Below are 18,285 nucleotides of genomic sequence, written 5' to 3'. Positions count from 1 at the left end.
CCAGTTCATCCTAAAGGAGATCAGTCCTGGGTGTTCATTGGAAGGACTGATGTTGAAGCTGAAAGTCCAATACTTTTGGCCACCTGATGGGAAGAGCTGACTCATTTGAAAAGACCCTGATGCTAGGAAAGATTGAGGGCAGGAGGAGAAGGGGACAACAGAGGATGAGATGGTTGGATAGCATAACCGACTCAATGGGTTTGGGTGGACTCTGGGAGTTGGTGATGGACAAGGAGGCCTGGCGTGCTGCAGTTCATGGGGTTGCAAAGAATCGGACACGACTGAGTGACTGAACTGAAGTCTCATGAGGAAAATCTGGTGGATTTTGGACTCTGAGGCCAGGTGTAGTAGATACCTTTCAGAGACCTTTTGTGATGACCCCCATCATCCTTACCATGGGGCATTGTATGGGGTCCTAGAAGCCATGTTTGTACAGTTGATCTTGCCCTATAACTCACCCATAGTTGATTTAACCAGAAATGGGATCTTGACCCAAGTGGGCTAATTAGAGGGTCTTCCTTTGGAATATGGACTGGAGATAGAAAAACAAAGATTTAGTCTCTCCCCAGGTCTGGGGGCATAATGAGTAACATCCATCCTCAAGGCAACACATTTTTGTTATATAGACAGAGTAAAGGCAGTATGTCTTCAGAGAGAGAATCACCAAGAGCGAAGCAAAAAGCAGCAGAGATGAGAAGCAGAATACCACTGGGTCCAGGCCTTTCTGAGGCCTGATCTCTTTATTCCTACCCTTGAGCTCTGTAAGACATGTGCATTGTTACACTAAATTCTTTATTTTGATTAAGGTGCTTGAGATGCTTTCTTCCCCTGCAATCATGTCCTCACTCATACATTTGGTAGCAAGTAGCTAACAGAAAGGTCAGAGAATGTATAATAAAATCCAGGAACTGCATCTCTAAAAACAACTTTAAGAGGCTTGTTGCTGTGCTTAGCATTGTCTGAGCACGCAGTGCTCCATCCTATGTTTTTCAGAAATGAACACAAAAAAGTTTCAAGTCACTGAAGGATCTCTTATGCTACAGATTGTTTTTATAAAATCTAATGAAAAATGTTAAGGTTAAGGTTTATTTAGAGAAGGTGATAAATTTCCTGCTTACATTAATTCCTGCCTATCTCAAAGTTTTGGTATTATTTTCAAGATGAGTCATTGTTATCATGTAGCTATCTCCCAGCCAAACATTCTAACTTGCTTTAGGGCTTAAACGATTTTTTGCAAAAAGACATTTAAAAAAAGTTAATGTGCAACATTTTAATTGAAAAGTCATTAGTAAACATGAGCATTATTTCTGGTGATGATCAGAAGTATGGATAATATTAAAGTACAGATAGTCTTCAATAGGTGTGTATTGGATATGTTATGCATATGATGCTAGAAACTGGGAATGTAAAGATAAGAAATGGTTAATATGGAAATTGTTAAGTAATAACACTACAAAATGGTGTTGTAACAGTCTCCTTGAGGATAACATTCTGACAACTCAGTGACTAACCCTGAAGGAATACCAGGCTATTTTTACTTAGTATCAAAAATACATGTGTTTGTATAGCTCTGCTAGGCATATTGTGTGAAATGCCACACACTTTAGAGGAATGCAAACACTTCCCAAGGGTAGGGTGTGTGTGGAGGGTGGAGTTGGTGGAAAATCAAACTTGGTACAGTGGTCTTTGAACATTGCCACTTGAGTTCTCTCTAAAATAATTTAGAAAAATATGCATCTCCTTTTACATTTTTATTTTAATGTTAAAAATTGTATTGAGTCAATTTCTAGATAGGTTGATAAGAAGTTGGGGGTCCCTGAGGAGGAGAGAGGGGTCTGGGGCTCTCAAGGGGTCTGGAGTTCTCAAGGAGGAGAAAAAGACAAACTTCTTTTTTTTTCTATAGTCCTTAGTTTTAGTTTTCTTTTCTTAAGCCCAGAGCTGATGATTACAGGACAAAACAACTCAGCTTAAACTCTGTACTAAGGATTGTATTAACAATGTATCCTGCTTGAGGATATGTTTCTCCTTCTTGAGAACCTTCTGACTAATCCTGTTATCTTAAAATGTAAATTGTGGGAGTGGGTCTAGTAAGACCTTTACAATCTTGGGACATTCTTTTGATTTACTGTAATAACTAATTTAAAAAGTATAAATGGCAACCCACTCCAGTGTTCTTGCCTGGAGAATCCCAGGGACAGCGGAGCCTGGTGGGCTGCCAACTCTGGGGTCGCACAGAGTGGGACACAACTGAAGCAACTTAGCAGCAGTAGCAGCATAGCTCCCTTGCTAAGACTAGTGAGGGGACACTTTCCATCCCCTTCTGATGTCTTTGTCAGAAGCTTTCTTTTTCACTGTAATGAAACTTCTGCCACACAAGAGCCCTGAGTGGTCAAGCCTGGTCTCTCCTCTGGTCCTGAAGCTAAATCTTCTTCGGAGATCAAGAATCCAATATCGTTCACAGTAAGCTATAAGTTTAGTGGTTGCAAAGAAAAGAATTTCTGGAATATTTTATATTGAGTTCTTTATGGAATTTGTCTACCATCTCATCTAAGTGACAAAGCCAGTCGTGCTAACTATCCAAGCAACCAACTCAAACTTAATTTTCAGAAAAAGCTGACTTATTGTTAAATTTAAATATATATGTTAAAACATGTCCCAGGGAATCTAAAAAAAATGGTACAAATGAACTTATTTAGAAAACTGAAACAGATTCACAAACATAGAAAACAAACTATGGTTTGTTACTGTTACCAAAGGGGAAAAGGGTGGGGAAGGGATACATTAGGAGTTTAGGATTTAACAGATACACACTTATTTAGTTGCTAAGTTATGCCCCACTCTTTTGCGACCCCATGGACTGTAGCCTACCAGACTCTTACTTCTACATGTAAAATAGATAAACAACAAAGTCCTACTGTATAGCACAGGGAACTATATTTGATCAAATATAATGGAAAGTAATCTGGAAAAAAATATATGTATATACACATATAACTGAGTCACTTTGCTATACACCAGAAACTAATACCACACTGTAAAACAACTGTACCTCAATTAAGAAAAAAATTATGATTTCAAACTCTAAGTGAGAAAGGAGAGAAAGAGGAAAAGAGATCTCTCAGGCTGGGCTGTGGTGCCACCAACATTTGCCTTAGAGGTCTCTCCATAGCCCAGAATATACAGGTTGTCCAATATGAATCTGGAGAAGGTGTGAAACTTAAGGTTCTTTTTGAGGACTTCTGCTGATTGTGTTCATATTGTTAGGTAGGTAGAATAGGGAAAAGGAGTCCAAAATGGCGGTGGCTAAAAGACAAAGAAGGGAAAAGCCCGCGAAAATAGAACAAAGAAAGGTCAAAGGAAGGTCTGAGGACCAGAGTGAAGACTTCAGGTAGAACAAACAGCACTCCTGAATAAGCCCAATTTGCATAGGGCAGGCCCAGGTGGAGGAAAAAACATATAAAAGGAGGAGCCAAAGCACTTTCTCGCTCTCTTTCTCTCCCGCGTGTGTGCGCTCTTTCTCTCTCTCTCCCTCTCTCACTCTCTCCCTCCACTGCGCACTCCTCCACTCTCTTCTCTTCGAGTCTTTGGGTTGGCATGCCCTCACGCTTCCAGGATGGATTCTCCTGCTATCTTCTAAATAAAACAGAGCTGTAACACTGATTTGCCTAAGAGCTATAACACGGTTTGTCCAAGACCCGAGAGCTGTGACGCACCGAGGGCTTTAATGTCCATTGCTCCAAATCTTTGTTGTGACAAGACAAAGAACGGAGGAACATGCACAAACTTATTTATATAATGCAATGATTAGTTTTATGTGTCAACTTGGTTGGGCTGTGGAGCCCTATTGTTTGTTCAAACAATACTCGAGATGCTACCGTGAAGGACTTCTCAGGTGTCACAAGCACTTACCATCAGCCAACTTTAAGATTACTACCTGTATTGTGGGTGGGGCTCACTCACTTATTCGCAGGCTTTAGGAGCAAAGGCTGAGATCTCTTAAAAAAGAAAGAATTCTGCCTCAAGATTACAACAGAGAAATCCTACCTGTGTTTCCAGTCTGATAGCTTGTCTGAAAGATTCTAGACTCAAGCTTACACCATCAACACTTACTTGACTTTCCAGCTTGCAGGCCTGCCCTGCAAGTTTCACGCTTGCCAGTCCCCACTATTACATGAATAAATAAGTCCTTCTCTCTTAATATATTATTATCTTAATAATACAATTAAATTGATTATCTCATTAATAAACACTTTTATAATTCATATTGCATAAATGTAATATATTAATATGTAATTCTTTATATGAAGATATATGTTAGTTTTACGATATCTTAATATAGTGTATACTGACATATTTAAACATAATAAGATAATATGTTAATATAATACTTATATAATAATTACTAATTTATTGTATAGGTTTTGTAATATATACATTAAATATATTATGTATTTGATAATTAAAGATATATATACACACAGAAGGATAGAAACAACAGGATATCTAACTAGATAGCTAGCTTCTATCTTTTAATCCATTTTTTTGTTTCTCTGGAAAAAGCTACTATATAGTAGCACAAAACCAGTGCTTCACTTAGTAGCTTTGTTTCTGTTTTTTTCCCACTACATTAAGTCCAGACTTATTTTCATTCATGTTTGTATCCACATTGTCTGGCATATTTTAGGCACATAAGAAACAAAGAATTAATAGATGAGTAAGATCTTAATAGTAATGGATTAAAAATATCTTTTTTCCAAATGAACACTATAATTTTATAATAGATTTGCCTTAATTGATGATATCAAGTTTGGTGTCTGCTAATTAACATGATTGCAGGCTGGTGATGTGAGGAGAATTCAAGCAGGAGGCACATATAAGTTGGCACCAAGGAACAGGCAGCTTATCCAGGGCTCTGTGACACACTGGCTTGCAGCAAATCTAAATTTATGAACACAAATTCAGGTGTGCAAGACACGATGCAGTTCTTTAATTTCTTAAAATCTCATTAAATCTTATTTTGAGCCCTTAGCTTGTTTAGTTCATGGGAAAGACAATCGCTTTCATTACTGGGGGGATGTGATGTGTTTCTCATTCAGATGATAGAAGATGGGTATGGAGTAGGAAGCCCCAGAATCCTGAAGGGCACAATAGCTTGTGAGGTCTTAATCATGCATGAGTCCAGCCCACAGAGTCCCTCCAGGTACACAGATCTCAGCCTCGGATCTGCACGCCGCCTGGGACATGGAGTCTTGGTCTGGGGCACTGGTGCGAGACCTCCCTGAGCAAGCTGAGAAAGGGTCTCTTTGACAGTTCTGCTGCCGACCCTGTGCACTGCCAGAAAGCGGGACATCCATCACCTTGTGCATTTTTCATTTGGGCCGAACGTCAGATTTTGTTATTTAGTGTCATCAAAAATGTTCCTAACATAATCAGAAAAGTAAACTATGGCTTTTTATTTAAAAACTACTAATCATTAAATAGCTTAGGCTTTCTTCCCAGAAAAATAAATCCATGAAGTATGGAAAACTGAAGTTACCTGAATGTAATGTGGAATGAAAGAAAAATATAACAAATGAAATGTTTCAGAAAATTGGTGTGCCAGAGCAATGGAAGGCATCTCTTACCTTACTGGTACTTTTCTGTTGGCAAGAAAACACAAGACTGCCAGAGTAATATGAGCTATCAGGAAAGCTAATCCAATACCCAGGAGGGTCCATATATCTGGAATTTCAAACCAATGAAAAAATGTAAATATCCAGTGAAAAATATTAGAGACTCCAAAACTCAAGTGATTTTGGTCACAATGTCACTTACTGTTCTGAGTGTTCGGGAAATCAGCAGTCGGTGGGTTAACCTTGATGTGGCAACGATTTCCCTTCCAACCTTGTGCACATCTGGAAATGAGATAAAATGTGATAGTTGGCAAAAAAAAAAGAAGTGGAAACATATTTTAGCAGTACTGTCATGGAATAAAACAATGAATGTTAAAAAAACAATGAGATACCAGGAATGTGGGTAACTTTGATATGAAACCAAAAATGCTAAAGCAAAACAAAAAAAAAATTTTAATTTTATTATTTTCACATTATTGTTTAAGAGAATTTTTTTTCAATATTTATTCCCTCGTTGTTTTATCTGTAAGGTGGGGGCTTGATTTCTTTATCTATTTGGTGGGAACCATATTCCATATATTGGAATATATTTCCTTCGATTCTTGTGTTCCACAGTTCCTTTGATTACTGTGGCAGACCAATTCCATATTTCCATATATTGGAAAAGACCCTAATACTGGGAAAGATTGAAGGCAGGAGGAGAAGGGATGAGGATGAGATGGTTGGATGACATTACTGACTCGATGGACATGAGTTTGAGCAAGCTCCAGGAGTTAGTGATGGTCAGGGAAGCCTGGAATGCTGCAGTCCATGGGGTCGCAAAGAGTCGGACAGGACTGAGCAATGGAACTGAACTAATGGTGGGAACAAGACTCATTTCTTGTTTTCAAAAGTTGACTTCACTTTTCACTTTACTTTTTCATTTGTCTCAAACTCTAAAGCTAGCATATTTTTCAATAGTGAATGGATTTAAGTTCTTTCAGATACCAAGAGAGAATATTCAAATAATAGATTAACATAAATATAAATCAGAGAGTATTTTTATTTCTCATTATAAGGGGATGATCCTTCAATTTCATAGATGTGGAATCAGATTAATAATCAAACTGGAAATATCATCAATCCTATAGGATTTCACTATCTCTGCTTTATTTAGGGTCATACGTGATGAAATTTGTAACACTGGGAACATCTGCTCTGATATGGATGGCCTTCAGAAAGCTCAGAACTGGAGACTAACTCATGCCTCAAAGGGAAACGAGGTTTATTTCTAAGCAGTTTAAGTGTCAGAATTTCTCTGGTAGAATGTGTTTGCATATGAATGTGAAAGCTTATATATACATACATTCTTGTTTACCAGAAATAACAGGATACAAATTAAGACGGGTTTGGTTGAGTTTCCTGCCAAGTTCATAGTACATGTGACAAAACTGGATTAAAAACTGGCTTTTGAATGCATGTTTTTAAAAGCTATGTGTTAGAAGTAATGTTTCTTCAGCACACAGTTAATTTTTTTTTCTCAATCTCTCTTTTGATTTTGAAAATCTGAATAACCAATAGCAATTTCTTCAAAAAAGCAATAGCTTCCTTAAATATAAAAAGCTTAGAGGTTCAAGGGGGTCCATAAGAATGCCTGCTTTCCTTAGTAAATATTCTTTAAAAAGTAGAAATTTAAGACAATTTAGTTGTTTTTGATGTCTGTATTCAAATTAAAATAAATTAGAAATGTTTAAGATCAGAGTCTATTTGTTTTTTTATTCTCATAAACCTTAATAAGTATTCTTTATCAGTTCTCAGGTTGGCAGTGTGAGTCTACATGTCAGTCTTTCACATTTTGCCTTACACTGACTTGATCTAAGACATTACTTTGCTGACAAAGGTCTGTATAGTCAAAGTTATGATTTTTCTCGCAGTCATGTACAGATGTGAGAGTTGGACCATAAAGAAGGCTGAGTGCTGAAGAATCAATGCTTTTCAAATTGTGGTACTGGATAAGACTCTTGAGGTTCCCTTGAAATGCAAGGAGATCAAACCAGTCAATCTTAAAGATCACTGAGATTTTTTTTTTTTAAAGGCTAGTCATCCTCTCTATTCTTTTTCATGTGCAATCTGAAGCTTAGATATCTCATTCATCTATTTATTTTTCACTAGCAAATCATCAATAGTAGCATCAGTTCACTTCAGTTCAGTTCAGTTTCTCAGTCGTGTCTGACTCTTTGAGACCCCATGAATTGCAGCACGCCAGGCCTCCCTGTCCATCACCAACTCCCGGAGTTCACTCAAACTCATGTCCATCGAGTTGGTGATGCCGTCCAGCCATCTCACCCTCTATCGTCCCCTTCTCCTCCTGCCCCCAATCCCTCCCAGCATCAGAGTCTTTTCCAATGAGTCAACTCTTCGCATGAGGTGGCCAAAGTACTGGAGTTTCAGCTTTAGCATCATTCCTTCCAATGAACACCCAGGACTGATCTCCTTTAGAACGGACTGGTTGGATCTCCTTGCAGTCCAAGGGATTCTCAAGTGTCTTCTCCAACACCACAGTTCAAAAGCATCAATTCTTCGGTGCTCAGCTTTCTTCACAGTCCAACTCTCACATCCATACATGACCACTGGAAAAAACATAGCCTTGACTAGATGGATCTTTGTTGGCAAAGTAATGTCTCTGCTTTTGAATATGCCATCTAGGTTGGTCATAACTTTCCTTCCAAGGAGTAAGCATCTTTTAATTTCATGGCTGCAATCACCATCTGCAGTGATTTTGGAGCCCCAAAAAATAAAGTCTGACACTGTTTCTACTGTTTCCCCATCTATTTCCCATGAAGTGATACCAAATGAAACAGTAGCATACCAAATGAAAAGTAAGAGTGACTTTTCCTGAAGAAGGAAGGCACAGATTGTTATTTTCAGTGGCAGCGTTCTGGGTAGTTTTAACAGTTGTTGGGGATGGAAGGTGAAGGCTCTTGTGGGGAGAAAAAGGGAAAGTAGATGATCTATTGGAAAGAACCTGGTGTGCTTTGACTAAGCAGATGCCAACCAGGGGATACCAGTGCAGGTGGGGAATTCCAGGCACAGCTGTGAAAAGCTGGTTGGCTGGGTGGTGAGTTGGATTGGTGTGGGGAGTCCTGTATAACTGTCTGATACCAAGAGTGAGATCCCTAAAAGAATGGGGCAATGAGATTCACCCTATTTGCTTGAAAATTAAAGACCAAATCATCTTTTCTAGGTAATGTTTTAGCTACATTATGATTAGACAAGACTGAATGGTTGGGTTGTATAACCGTTGTATAACCCAACGAGATCTATTAATATAAGGATGATAAACACTATATAATATTTGTGCTAAAGACTAGGATTATTGTTGTTGTTTAGTCACTAAGTCGTATCTGATTCTTTTGCAACCCCATGGACTATAGCCTGCCATGCTCTTCTGTCCGTGGGATTTCCCAGGCAAGAATACTGGAATGGGTTGTATTTCCTTCTCTAGGGGATCTTCCTGACCCAGGGATCAAACCCGCATCTGTTGCGTCTCCTGAAGATTCCTTACCAATGAGCCAACAGGGAAGCCAAAGACTAGGATATCTCAGTCTAAATGAGAAGGCTTGTTTTGTTTTAATGTCAAGAAGAAAAGAAATGTTAGATGTGATGAAATTATTCTGGAAGTCTTTTTCATACTGAGTCATAAGAAACAGTTTAATCAAAAAAATTACCTGCTAATTTTTTGCTTGACAAAATGTCAAAAATAACTTGTTTTTATTTAGAAAGTACACATAAGCAAAAAGTTTTTGAGGTAAATTTAATTTATTCCGAGTTAATGTGAGGCTGTGTGTTTTCTCATTTATTTCATATATCTAATGAGTTTAACATTGGAGCATTTGAGCCTTATATTTTGTTGTTCAGTCGCTCAGTCATTTTCAACTCTTTGTGACCCCATGGACTGTGGCACGCCAGGCTTTCCTGTCCTTCACTATCTCCCGGAGCTTGCTCAGACTCATATCTATTGAGTCGGTGATGCCACCCATCCACCTCGTCCTCTGTCGTCCCCTTCTGTTTTCAATCTTTCCCAGCATCAGGGTTTTTCCAATAAGTCAGTTCTTCACATCAGGTTGTCAAAGTATTGGAGCTTCAGCTTCAGCATGAGTCCTTCCAATGAATATCCAGGCTTGATTTCCTTTAGAATTGACTGGTTTGATCTCTTTGCAGTCCAAGGGATTCTCAATAGTATTCTCCAACACCACTGTTCAAAAGCATCAAATCTTCAGTGCTCAGCTTTCTTTATGGTTCAACTCTCACATCCATACATGACTATTGGAAAAACCATAGCCTTGACTAGACGGACCTTTGTCAGCAAAGTGATGTCTCTGCTTTTTAGTACGCTGTTAGGCTTGTCATAGCTTTTCTTCCGAGGGGCATTTGGAAGCACTTCAGCTTTATTTGAGAACAATGGACGTTCACGCTGCTACTCAATTAGCACGTGTGTTACGACTGCCTGCCCCAAATTCACTGAAACACCATCTTCCTTCCCTTCCCTCCATCCAATTATAAGCATTGCTGTGGTTTGGTTGAGATGGAACCCCAGCCTGTGTCTAGGGTTATCTCATTTTCCTTGGTGCAGTGTTTTGCCTCAGGACCCTGTCCATTACCAGACAGCATTCCCAGTCAGCAGGGATTGGTTCATAGACAGACACGGACATAAGTTGTCCAGAAATAATTCTGTCACCAGTGGGTACACATTGATGGATATTTGTGGTAAGAATTATCCTCTGCCCAATTCTGATGTGAACAAGGAAGAATATAGCCTTAGGAAGCTACCATTTTTCTACAAAAGCCAGCCTGAGGATAAAATAACCTACTGGGAAGACATAGCCTAGGAAATCATAGAGAAAGGGAAGAACAATCTCAATGGCATTTCAGCCTGAAAGTCTGTTCCTGTCTCAAGTCTGCTCTGCATTCAGACTTTGTAGATACATGAGTCGATAAATTCCTTTATCATCTGAGCCAGTTTGAGTTTGGTCTTCTTTAGGAACACACGTGCAAAACCCACTTTCCTACTCTTCCATTTTGATCCCTGAAGTTCTCCTCATTAAATCAATATCCCTTATTCTTAAAATATTTATTGAATGTCTACTACATACAAGATACTCTGCCACATAGAAAAAGGATGGCCGAGATATGCTAGAGAATTGGCAGGAGCATAAACTTAGGAGATAAAAACCTTTTTTAAACATAAGTAATAAACAAAATAGAAAACAAAGTATATGAAGTGTAAGAAAGGGAAAGAAAAATGCTAAAGGAGGAGATGAAAAAACTGCTTCCAGAATCTATTTCTCCAGACTCAGAAAGTGAAAAATGTATAATCACAACGAGACATGTATGGAACAAGTGATTCATTAAAGTGTATTTATTCCAGAGCATGAAGTATTTATATATATATATTATATTACAATGAGTCAGAAAAAATGGTCATCTGAGTATGTAGAAACCATCAATGACTGATGGGATCTGGAGAGATATGTCTGAATTATGTTCAAATTGTTAATGGGATGCTAATCTAGCCTCTAGATTTCCCAGTTCTGTACTGAAGTATATTTTTTTCAGAAATACTTACTCTATAGTTTTTTAAGTCTGCAAAAGGGAACTTCCTTCAGAAGGAAGGGATTTTGAAAATAGTGCAGATGAATCATTTAACATTCTAGTAGTAGACTTGTTTTTTTTTTTTTTTTACTAGGCATGTTTACAGTAACACTTTATGATTATTAAAATTATGAATATTGTTATAGGAACTGATATCATTCTACAATGACATTCATGTTTCAAAAAACTACAATATACTAAACCCAATAGGGAGTGGATTGAGCACCTCCTATGTGCTAAACAATATTCTAAATACTTTAATATATGATTTGTGATACACCCATGTTACAGGATACAAGTTATTTCCCCATTTCATAGTTGAGAAAATAAAGGCCCAGAGTGGTTGAGCAGTAAGTCACCAAAGGTACTCTGTGAACAAGCCCTTACACTGTATCTGTTTGGCTCTCAGCTGATGCTCTATTTACTACATGGTTTTGCTTCCCACATTCTTCCTAAAGTTGGAATATAATTGTTTATAATTGCCATTAACTTCAGTTTTTGTCTGTTAGGAGAGACACTGGGGTCTGATCTTCATTGTCTGAAAACGTCCGTTTATCACATTAAGTTTTACCCTGCAAACATCTAGGTGTAGAGGAGACAGATGTGGTGCTGAGAAAGACTAAGAAAGGAGAATCAGGGCATCTGGATTCATTCAGCAAGACTAAGCCACTTTCTAGCTCTGTAGTTTTAGGAGAGTCAGATCACTTGATTTTACTATTTATTTACTTATTTATTTAGAGAGGAGACATACTTTTCATTAATTAAAAGGTGATTATTTTTCCTCTTACAAAAGCAACAGTAGTTAAAAAACAAACAAACAAAGGTAAGCACACACACACACACACACACACAAAAGAAAAACCCCAGTTTCGATCCCTGGGTTGGGAATATCCCTTGGAGAAGAGAATGGCTAGCCATTCTCCAGTATTCCTGCCTAAAGAATGGCTTGCACTCCAGTATTCCTGCCTAGAGAATTCCATGGAGAGAGGAGCCTGGTAGGCTACAGTCTATGGCGTTGCAAAGAGTCAGACACAACTGAGCAACACTAACACTTTGACTTCACTTTTCTCCACCCAACTAAAGAAAAATCATGGTATTCATCTAGACTTTCAAAATACTACACAACAGTTATACACACACAAAAAATTCAGTTTCCTATTTATAAAGAGTAATAAGTACAACTCATCTCACGGGATGTGTAGGAGAACTGAATTTAAAAATGCACATGAAAGCCCGTTGCTAACTGTAAAATATTATCTATGTCAGGCTTTTTGATACCCAGCCTTCTGCTTTCTATATAAACCATGGTTATGATCATTCCCTGCCCTAACATACTGACCCACCGGGGAGCTGGCATCTGACAACAGTCCTGTCTCCACCCCTGCCTGAGCATCAGTAAATCTTAGGAGACAGTGAAAAGCCATGGTTCACAGCTTCTACTTTTATAACTGATCACTTATGCCACTTAAAAAGCATTATTACACCCAAATTTACCTGGAGGTTCTTGAACCAGTCACACAGGTAAAGGAAGGAAGAGCAGGTATTTAAGGAGCTCACTTCCTGTGTTGAACACTTCTACACCCCTCCCCCATCCCCTGTGGTTTCTACCCACTGGAAGTACTCCAAGGAGGGAGAAAGTAATGCCAACCCAACTTTGTATGAAAGCATCAGTTCAGACGGAGTGCCTTCTGATCCCTATGGTGAGCCTGTGCCAGCAGAAGGGGAGTGGGACAATGGAGGTAAGCCCCTAATGAGCCATCAGTGTTGACATGCGTGAATTCATTTTAACAGAAAACAAGAAAGCAGGAGAAACAACTAAATAATCTCTGAGTCACAAAGCACTGAAATTCCACATTGAGCACCAGTGATTAATTCGCTTGGACTAATTTCCTCCTTGATTAATTAGCTGCAGCATATTTTATAACATTTAGAAGTATTAGGTAGAGCCCTCCTGAAAGAGAAAGATAAACCTCCCACTCCATCCATGCATAGGGGCCTGTTTTCTTAACACAAACAGGAGAAAGGGAGAAATAAAATGTAGTTAAGACTCTTTCAGCCACAGCCAGCATCCTAATCTTTCCTAAATTCTTACAGGTCTTCTGCTACTAGTAGGTAATAAGGGAGGAGTTATAGAATAACAGCTTATTTCTGGGTGCGCTTGGGAACACCCATTCATTACTCACTAACACCTGGAACAAAAGATCCTCCCATCCTTTCTGTCATCTGTGTGCTGGTCCCAGCTCATCTCTCTCATTGCCAGGAAAAACAAATGAGGAGCCACACATTTTCAAGCATGTGTTCATGGATTAATTTGGTGGGAGCCAGCAGGGGGTTTACTCGGTCCTTTTTGAGCAATATGAGTTGTTCAAATAATTCTAAAGTAATAAAAAACAAACTAAGTGATAATGCAGAGGCATGGCTATTTCATAACATGTTGACATTTGAATATTTTAGATTTTAATTAGCTGACCTCATCCAATACGTCTTACTGATTCAGGATAATGAGGCAAACACATCTGACTGCATTTTTTTCCTAACAATTTTGAAAACTCTTGAAAGGGAATCTTGATTCTGTTTTGAAATATGACATTTCAAGCATCAGAGAGAGAGAAGAATTTTATGTTAAAAGAAAGATGTATAGGTTAAAAACTGTTTCTGAAATTCCATATCCATTCTTCCACTTCATTATCTCCAGGGGTCCCCAACCTCCAAGAATTAATGCCTGATGATCTGACATGGAGCTGATGTAATAATAATAAAAATAAAGTTCACAATATAAGTAATGTGCTTGAATAATCCCCAAAACAACCTCACCATCCCAGTCCCTAGAAAAATTGTTTTCCACGAAACTGACCCCTGGTGCCATAAAGGTTAGGGACCGCTGATCATCTCAATCACCAAAGTTTCATCAATTTACCTGCTAGGCATCTCAGCCATATGTCCTTCTGGTCCATCCTGCTTTGGTCACATGGCCAAAGGCCCTCCTTGCTCTAGTACTGGAACTGGATTTCCTGCCTTAAGAAACTGATGTTACATCATATAACTTCCCTGATTCAAGCCTTTGCTGGTTTTCTGCAGCTATGAGAATTCTATCTAGATGAAGAGGTTTCACATGGAGACTCTTCTCCAATAGGGCCTCCTGATGGTATGGAAGGTTTGATCTCTATTCTCCCTTTGTTCACACTCGCTCTATCTTTATTTGAGCCCCCTTCATCTAAGATACTCTTTCATACTCCTAGGACCTTCCAGGACATCTATTCTCATTAGCTGGAAAATGGGTTCAATCCTTATCAACCTAGCCAACTCACTTTAAGGACACAGACCAAACAGCATCACCTGGGAAGCCTTCCTTCATGCCCCTGCCTAACTTAAATGGACCATCTTTGGTTCTAGGAGATTCTTCAAGCTCCTATGATAGCTCTTAACATACAGCACCACAACTGCTGGTTTATTTATAAATCTTTCTTGACCATGGATTTTTTTTAAGGTAAAGACTATACCTGTTTAACTCCTGTATGCTCCAATTAGCACAATCCTGCTCAAAGACAATATTTGCTGAAAATATTCACTAGCATCACAATAATGGGAGTTAACACGTGGGCAGTGTGTTACACTTTCATTTTAATGAAAGTCCAGAGTCCAAATAGTATCTGTTTAGCCACAGTCATGGTCATTTATAACTTTAGTGTGTAATAAAATGACCTGGAATGTTTGTGAAAACAGATGGCTGGCCCATCCACAGAGTTTCTGATTCACTAAGTCGGAAGTGACCCCAGAACTCCATTTCTCACAAGTTTTCAGTGATGCTGAACAGAGGCCACACTTTGAGAACCAATGCCTTAGAACCCCTCTTAAGGTAAGTGTTATTATCCCCAATTTACAGAGAGGAAACTGAAGCTCAGAGAACAATGTTTTTGTAAGTGGCAAATTCAGGTTCTCAAAATGCTTAGCCTGTGTTCTTGTCGTTGTACCATATGAATATTTGTAAATTTCTCACTATATTCCATTTCCTTAGGAATATAGACCTCTCCTTATTGAAGTATAGTTGCTGTGCAATATTATATGTTACAGGTACACAATATTATATATTACAGGTATACAATATTATATTTTACGTGTATACAATAGAGTGATTCACAATTTTTAAAGTTTATGTTCCAGTTATAGTTATTTTAAAATGTTGGCTATATTCTCTGTGTTGTATAATATAGCCTTGTATCTTATTTTATATATAACCGTTTGTACCTCTTACTCCCCTACCCTGGTTGCCCCTTCCCACCTTCCCTCTTCCACTGGCAACCACTAGTTTGTTCTTTTCTTTTTTATTGGAGTATAATTGTTTCACAATGGTATATTAGTTTCTGCTGTATAATGACGTGAGTCAGCTGCAGGTATACATCTATCCCCTCCTTCTTGAACCTCCCTCCCACCCCCATCCCAGCCCTCTAGGTCATCTCAGAGCACTGAGCTGAGCTGAGCTTCCTACTAGCTAGCTATTGTACACTGGCAGTGTATATATGTCACTGTGACTCACTCAATTCTTCCCTGGCTCCCTCTCCCCCGAGCCCACTAGAGATGTAGTCCATTCTCTACATCTGTGTCTCTCTTCTTGCCCTGCTAACCAAAAGCAGCGTATGTATGGTCAGATTTTGTCCTTAGGGGATGATAACTTGTAAATGTAAATCACATGCTCTTGTGTAGGAAATGCCAACCCACTCCAGTATTCTTGCCCAGAAAATCCCATGGACAGAGGAGCCTGACAGGCTACAGTCCATAGGGTCACAAAAGAGCTGGACACAACTGAGCAACTAAGTAACAGCCATCACCACCACTTGAACTGGTAGCTAAGTTGCACAGAATTGCAAATATAGGAAGAAAGACTTTCACATGTTACTTCAAATGATTACAGGAGAAACAATTTTAATTACTTCAGAATAGAAATAAAGCAGATAAAAAGTATGTTTCTGTTTCCTCTTTGTTCATATAGGGAACTGATGTGATACCAAAAAAAAAAAAGAATTCCTGAAATTGATGTTTTGAGCTTCCCACTTAGTTTTTCTTTCTTTTTTTTTTTGTTCCAACTGTTATGAAGTAATATTTCCCTGGAGTCAGATGAAAGGTGGGGAAAAGGTAGAGGAAATAACATAGAAACTAAATAATTCACAAACTGGGCAATTGAAAATGGCTGCAAGTCAATAGAAACCAGTCTTGTTCTAGGATGAAGAAGATAAAGACATTAAGTTTTTGCCGTGGAGTGTAAACTAGCAAGAAATAGGTTTTTGAACTTTTCCCCTGTCATTCTATGAAGTGTAAAAGAATTTTCCTTTAAAACATAAACTCTGACTTAATTCCAGCAAGGCCTTATTCTTGTTTTCTCTCCTTCGTTGAATATATGTGGGTTGAAATACATACAAAAGCACACAAGATGGTAAGGCTGAAAACTAGAAGGAAGAAACAATGAATTGTCAGCTCTGAAGGGGATGTCCACTAACCAGAGTGCCCACAAAGGCCAGGATGGGAGTTCATGGGTGTTTAGGATTCACCTGGACCTTTATTAATAATGAGGTCCTGTACTTGTTCACTATACAACAATGAATCTCCTAATGACCTTTCATCTAACTGAGAAAAAAAACAGTCTAAACCCTGTACTCTTTGTTCAGTGAGTAATTATTGAATGTCTCCTATTGGGTTGGCCAAAAACCTCGTTTGTTTTTCTATAGCGTTTTTCATAAGATGTTATGGAAAAACTCGAATGAACTTTTTGGCTAATCCACATTATACACCAGGCCTTGTTCTAGGCGCACTGTAATCTATTAGAACACATGTTGTCTGGTACTCAGTTCAGTTCAGTTCAGTCACTTAGTTGTGTCTGACTCTTTGCGACCCCATGAATCACAGCACACCAGGCCTCCCTGTCCATCACCAACTCCCGGAGTTCACTCAAACTCATGTCCATCGAGTTGGTGATGCCATCCAGCCATCTCATCCTCTGTCGTCCCCTTCTCCTCCTGCCCCCAATCCCTCCCAGCATCAGAGTCTTTTCCAATGAGTCAACGCTTCGCACGAGGTGGCCAAAGTACTGGAGTTTCAGCTTTAGCATCATTCTTTCCAAAGAACACCCAGGACCAATCTCCTTTAGAATGGACTGCTTGGATCTCCTTGAAGTCCAAGGGATTCTCAAGAGTATTCTCCAACACCACAGTTCAAAAGCATCAATTCTTCAGTGCTCATCCTTCTTCACAGTCCAACTCTCACATCCATACATGACTACTGGAAAAACCATATCCTCGACTAGATGGACCTTTGTAGGCAAAGTAATGTCTCTGCTTTTCAATATGCTATCTAGGTTGGTCATAACTTTCCTTCCAAGGAGTAAGTGTCTTTTAATTTCACGGCTGCAGTCACCATCTGCAGTGATTTTGGAGCCCGCAAAAATAAAGTCTGACACCGTTTCCACTGTTTCCCCATCTATTTCCCATGAAGTGATGGGACCAGATGCCATGATCTTCGTTTTCTGAATGTTGAGCTTTAAGCCAACTTTTTCACTCTCCTCTTTCACTTTCATCAAGAGGCTATTTAGTTCCTCTTCACTTTCTGCCATAAGGGTGGTGTCATCTGCATATCTGAGGTTATTGATATTTCTCCCAGCAATCTTGATTCCAGCTTGTGCTTCTTCCAGCCCAGCGTTTCTCATGATGTACTCTGTGGCTCAGATCATGAACTCCTTATTGCCAAATTCAGACTTAAATTGAAGAAAGTAGGGAAAACCACTACAGCATTCAGGTATGACCTAAATCAAATCCCTTATGATGATACAGTAGAAGTGAGAAATAGATTTAAGGGACTAGATCTGATAGATAGAGTGCCTGATGAACTATGGACGGAGGTTCGTGACATTGTACAGGAGACAGGGATCAAGACCATCCCCACGGAAAAGAAATGCAAAAAAGCAAAATGGCTGTCTGGGGAGGCCTTACAAATAGCTGGGAAAAGAAGAGAAGTGAAAAGCAAAGGAGAAAAGGAAAGATATAAGCATCTGAAT

The 18,285-nt window shown here is 38.9% G+C and overlaps 1 protein-coding gene across 1 annotated transcript in view; it reads right to left on the bottom strand.

Annotated features, from left to right (window-relative positions):
- MALRD1 (MAM and LDL receptor class A domain containing 1) overlaps positions 1-18,285 on the bottom strand; it is a 576,646-nt gene that overhangs the window by 25,601 nt on the left and 532,760 nt on the right. The window contains exons 37-38 of the mRNA XM_070382053.1: positions 5,815-5,894; positions 5,625-5,721 (exon numbers count right to left, since the gene is read on the bottom strand). Of these exons, the coding sequence (XP_070238154.1) occupies positions 5,625-5,721; positions 5,815-5,894 (177 nt within the window). The remainder of the gene's footprint in view (positions 1-5,624; positions 5,722-5,814; positions 5,895-18,285) is intronic.

This window comes from Bos mutus, chromosome 13 (genome assembly GCF_027580195.1).
Source record: "Bos mutus isolate GX-2022 chromosome 13, NWIPB_WYAK_1.1, whole genome shotgun sequence".
Classification (NCBI taxonomy): domain Eukaryota; kingdom Metazoa; phylum Chordata; class Mammalia; order Artiodactyla; family Bovidae; genus Bos; species Bos mutus.
This window is presented reverse-complemented; position numbering and strand designations above follow the sequence as displayed.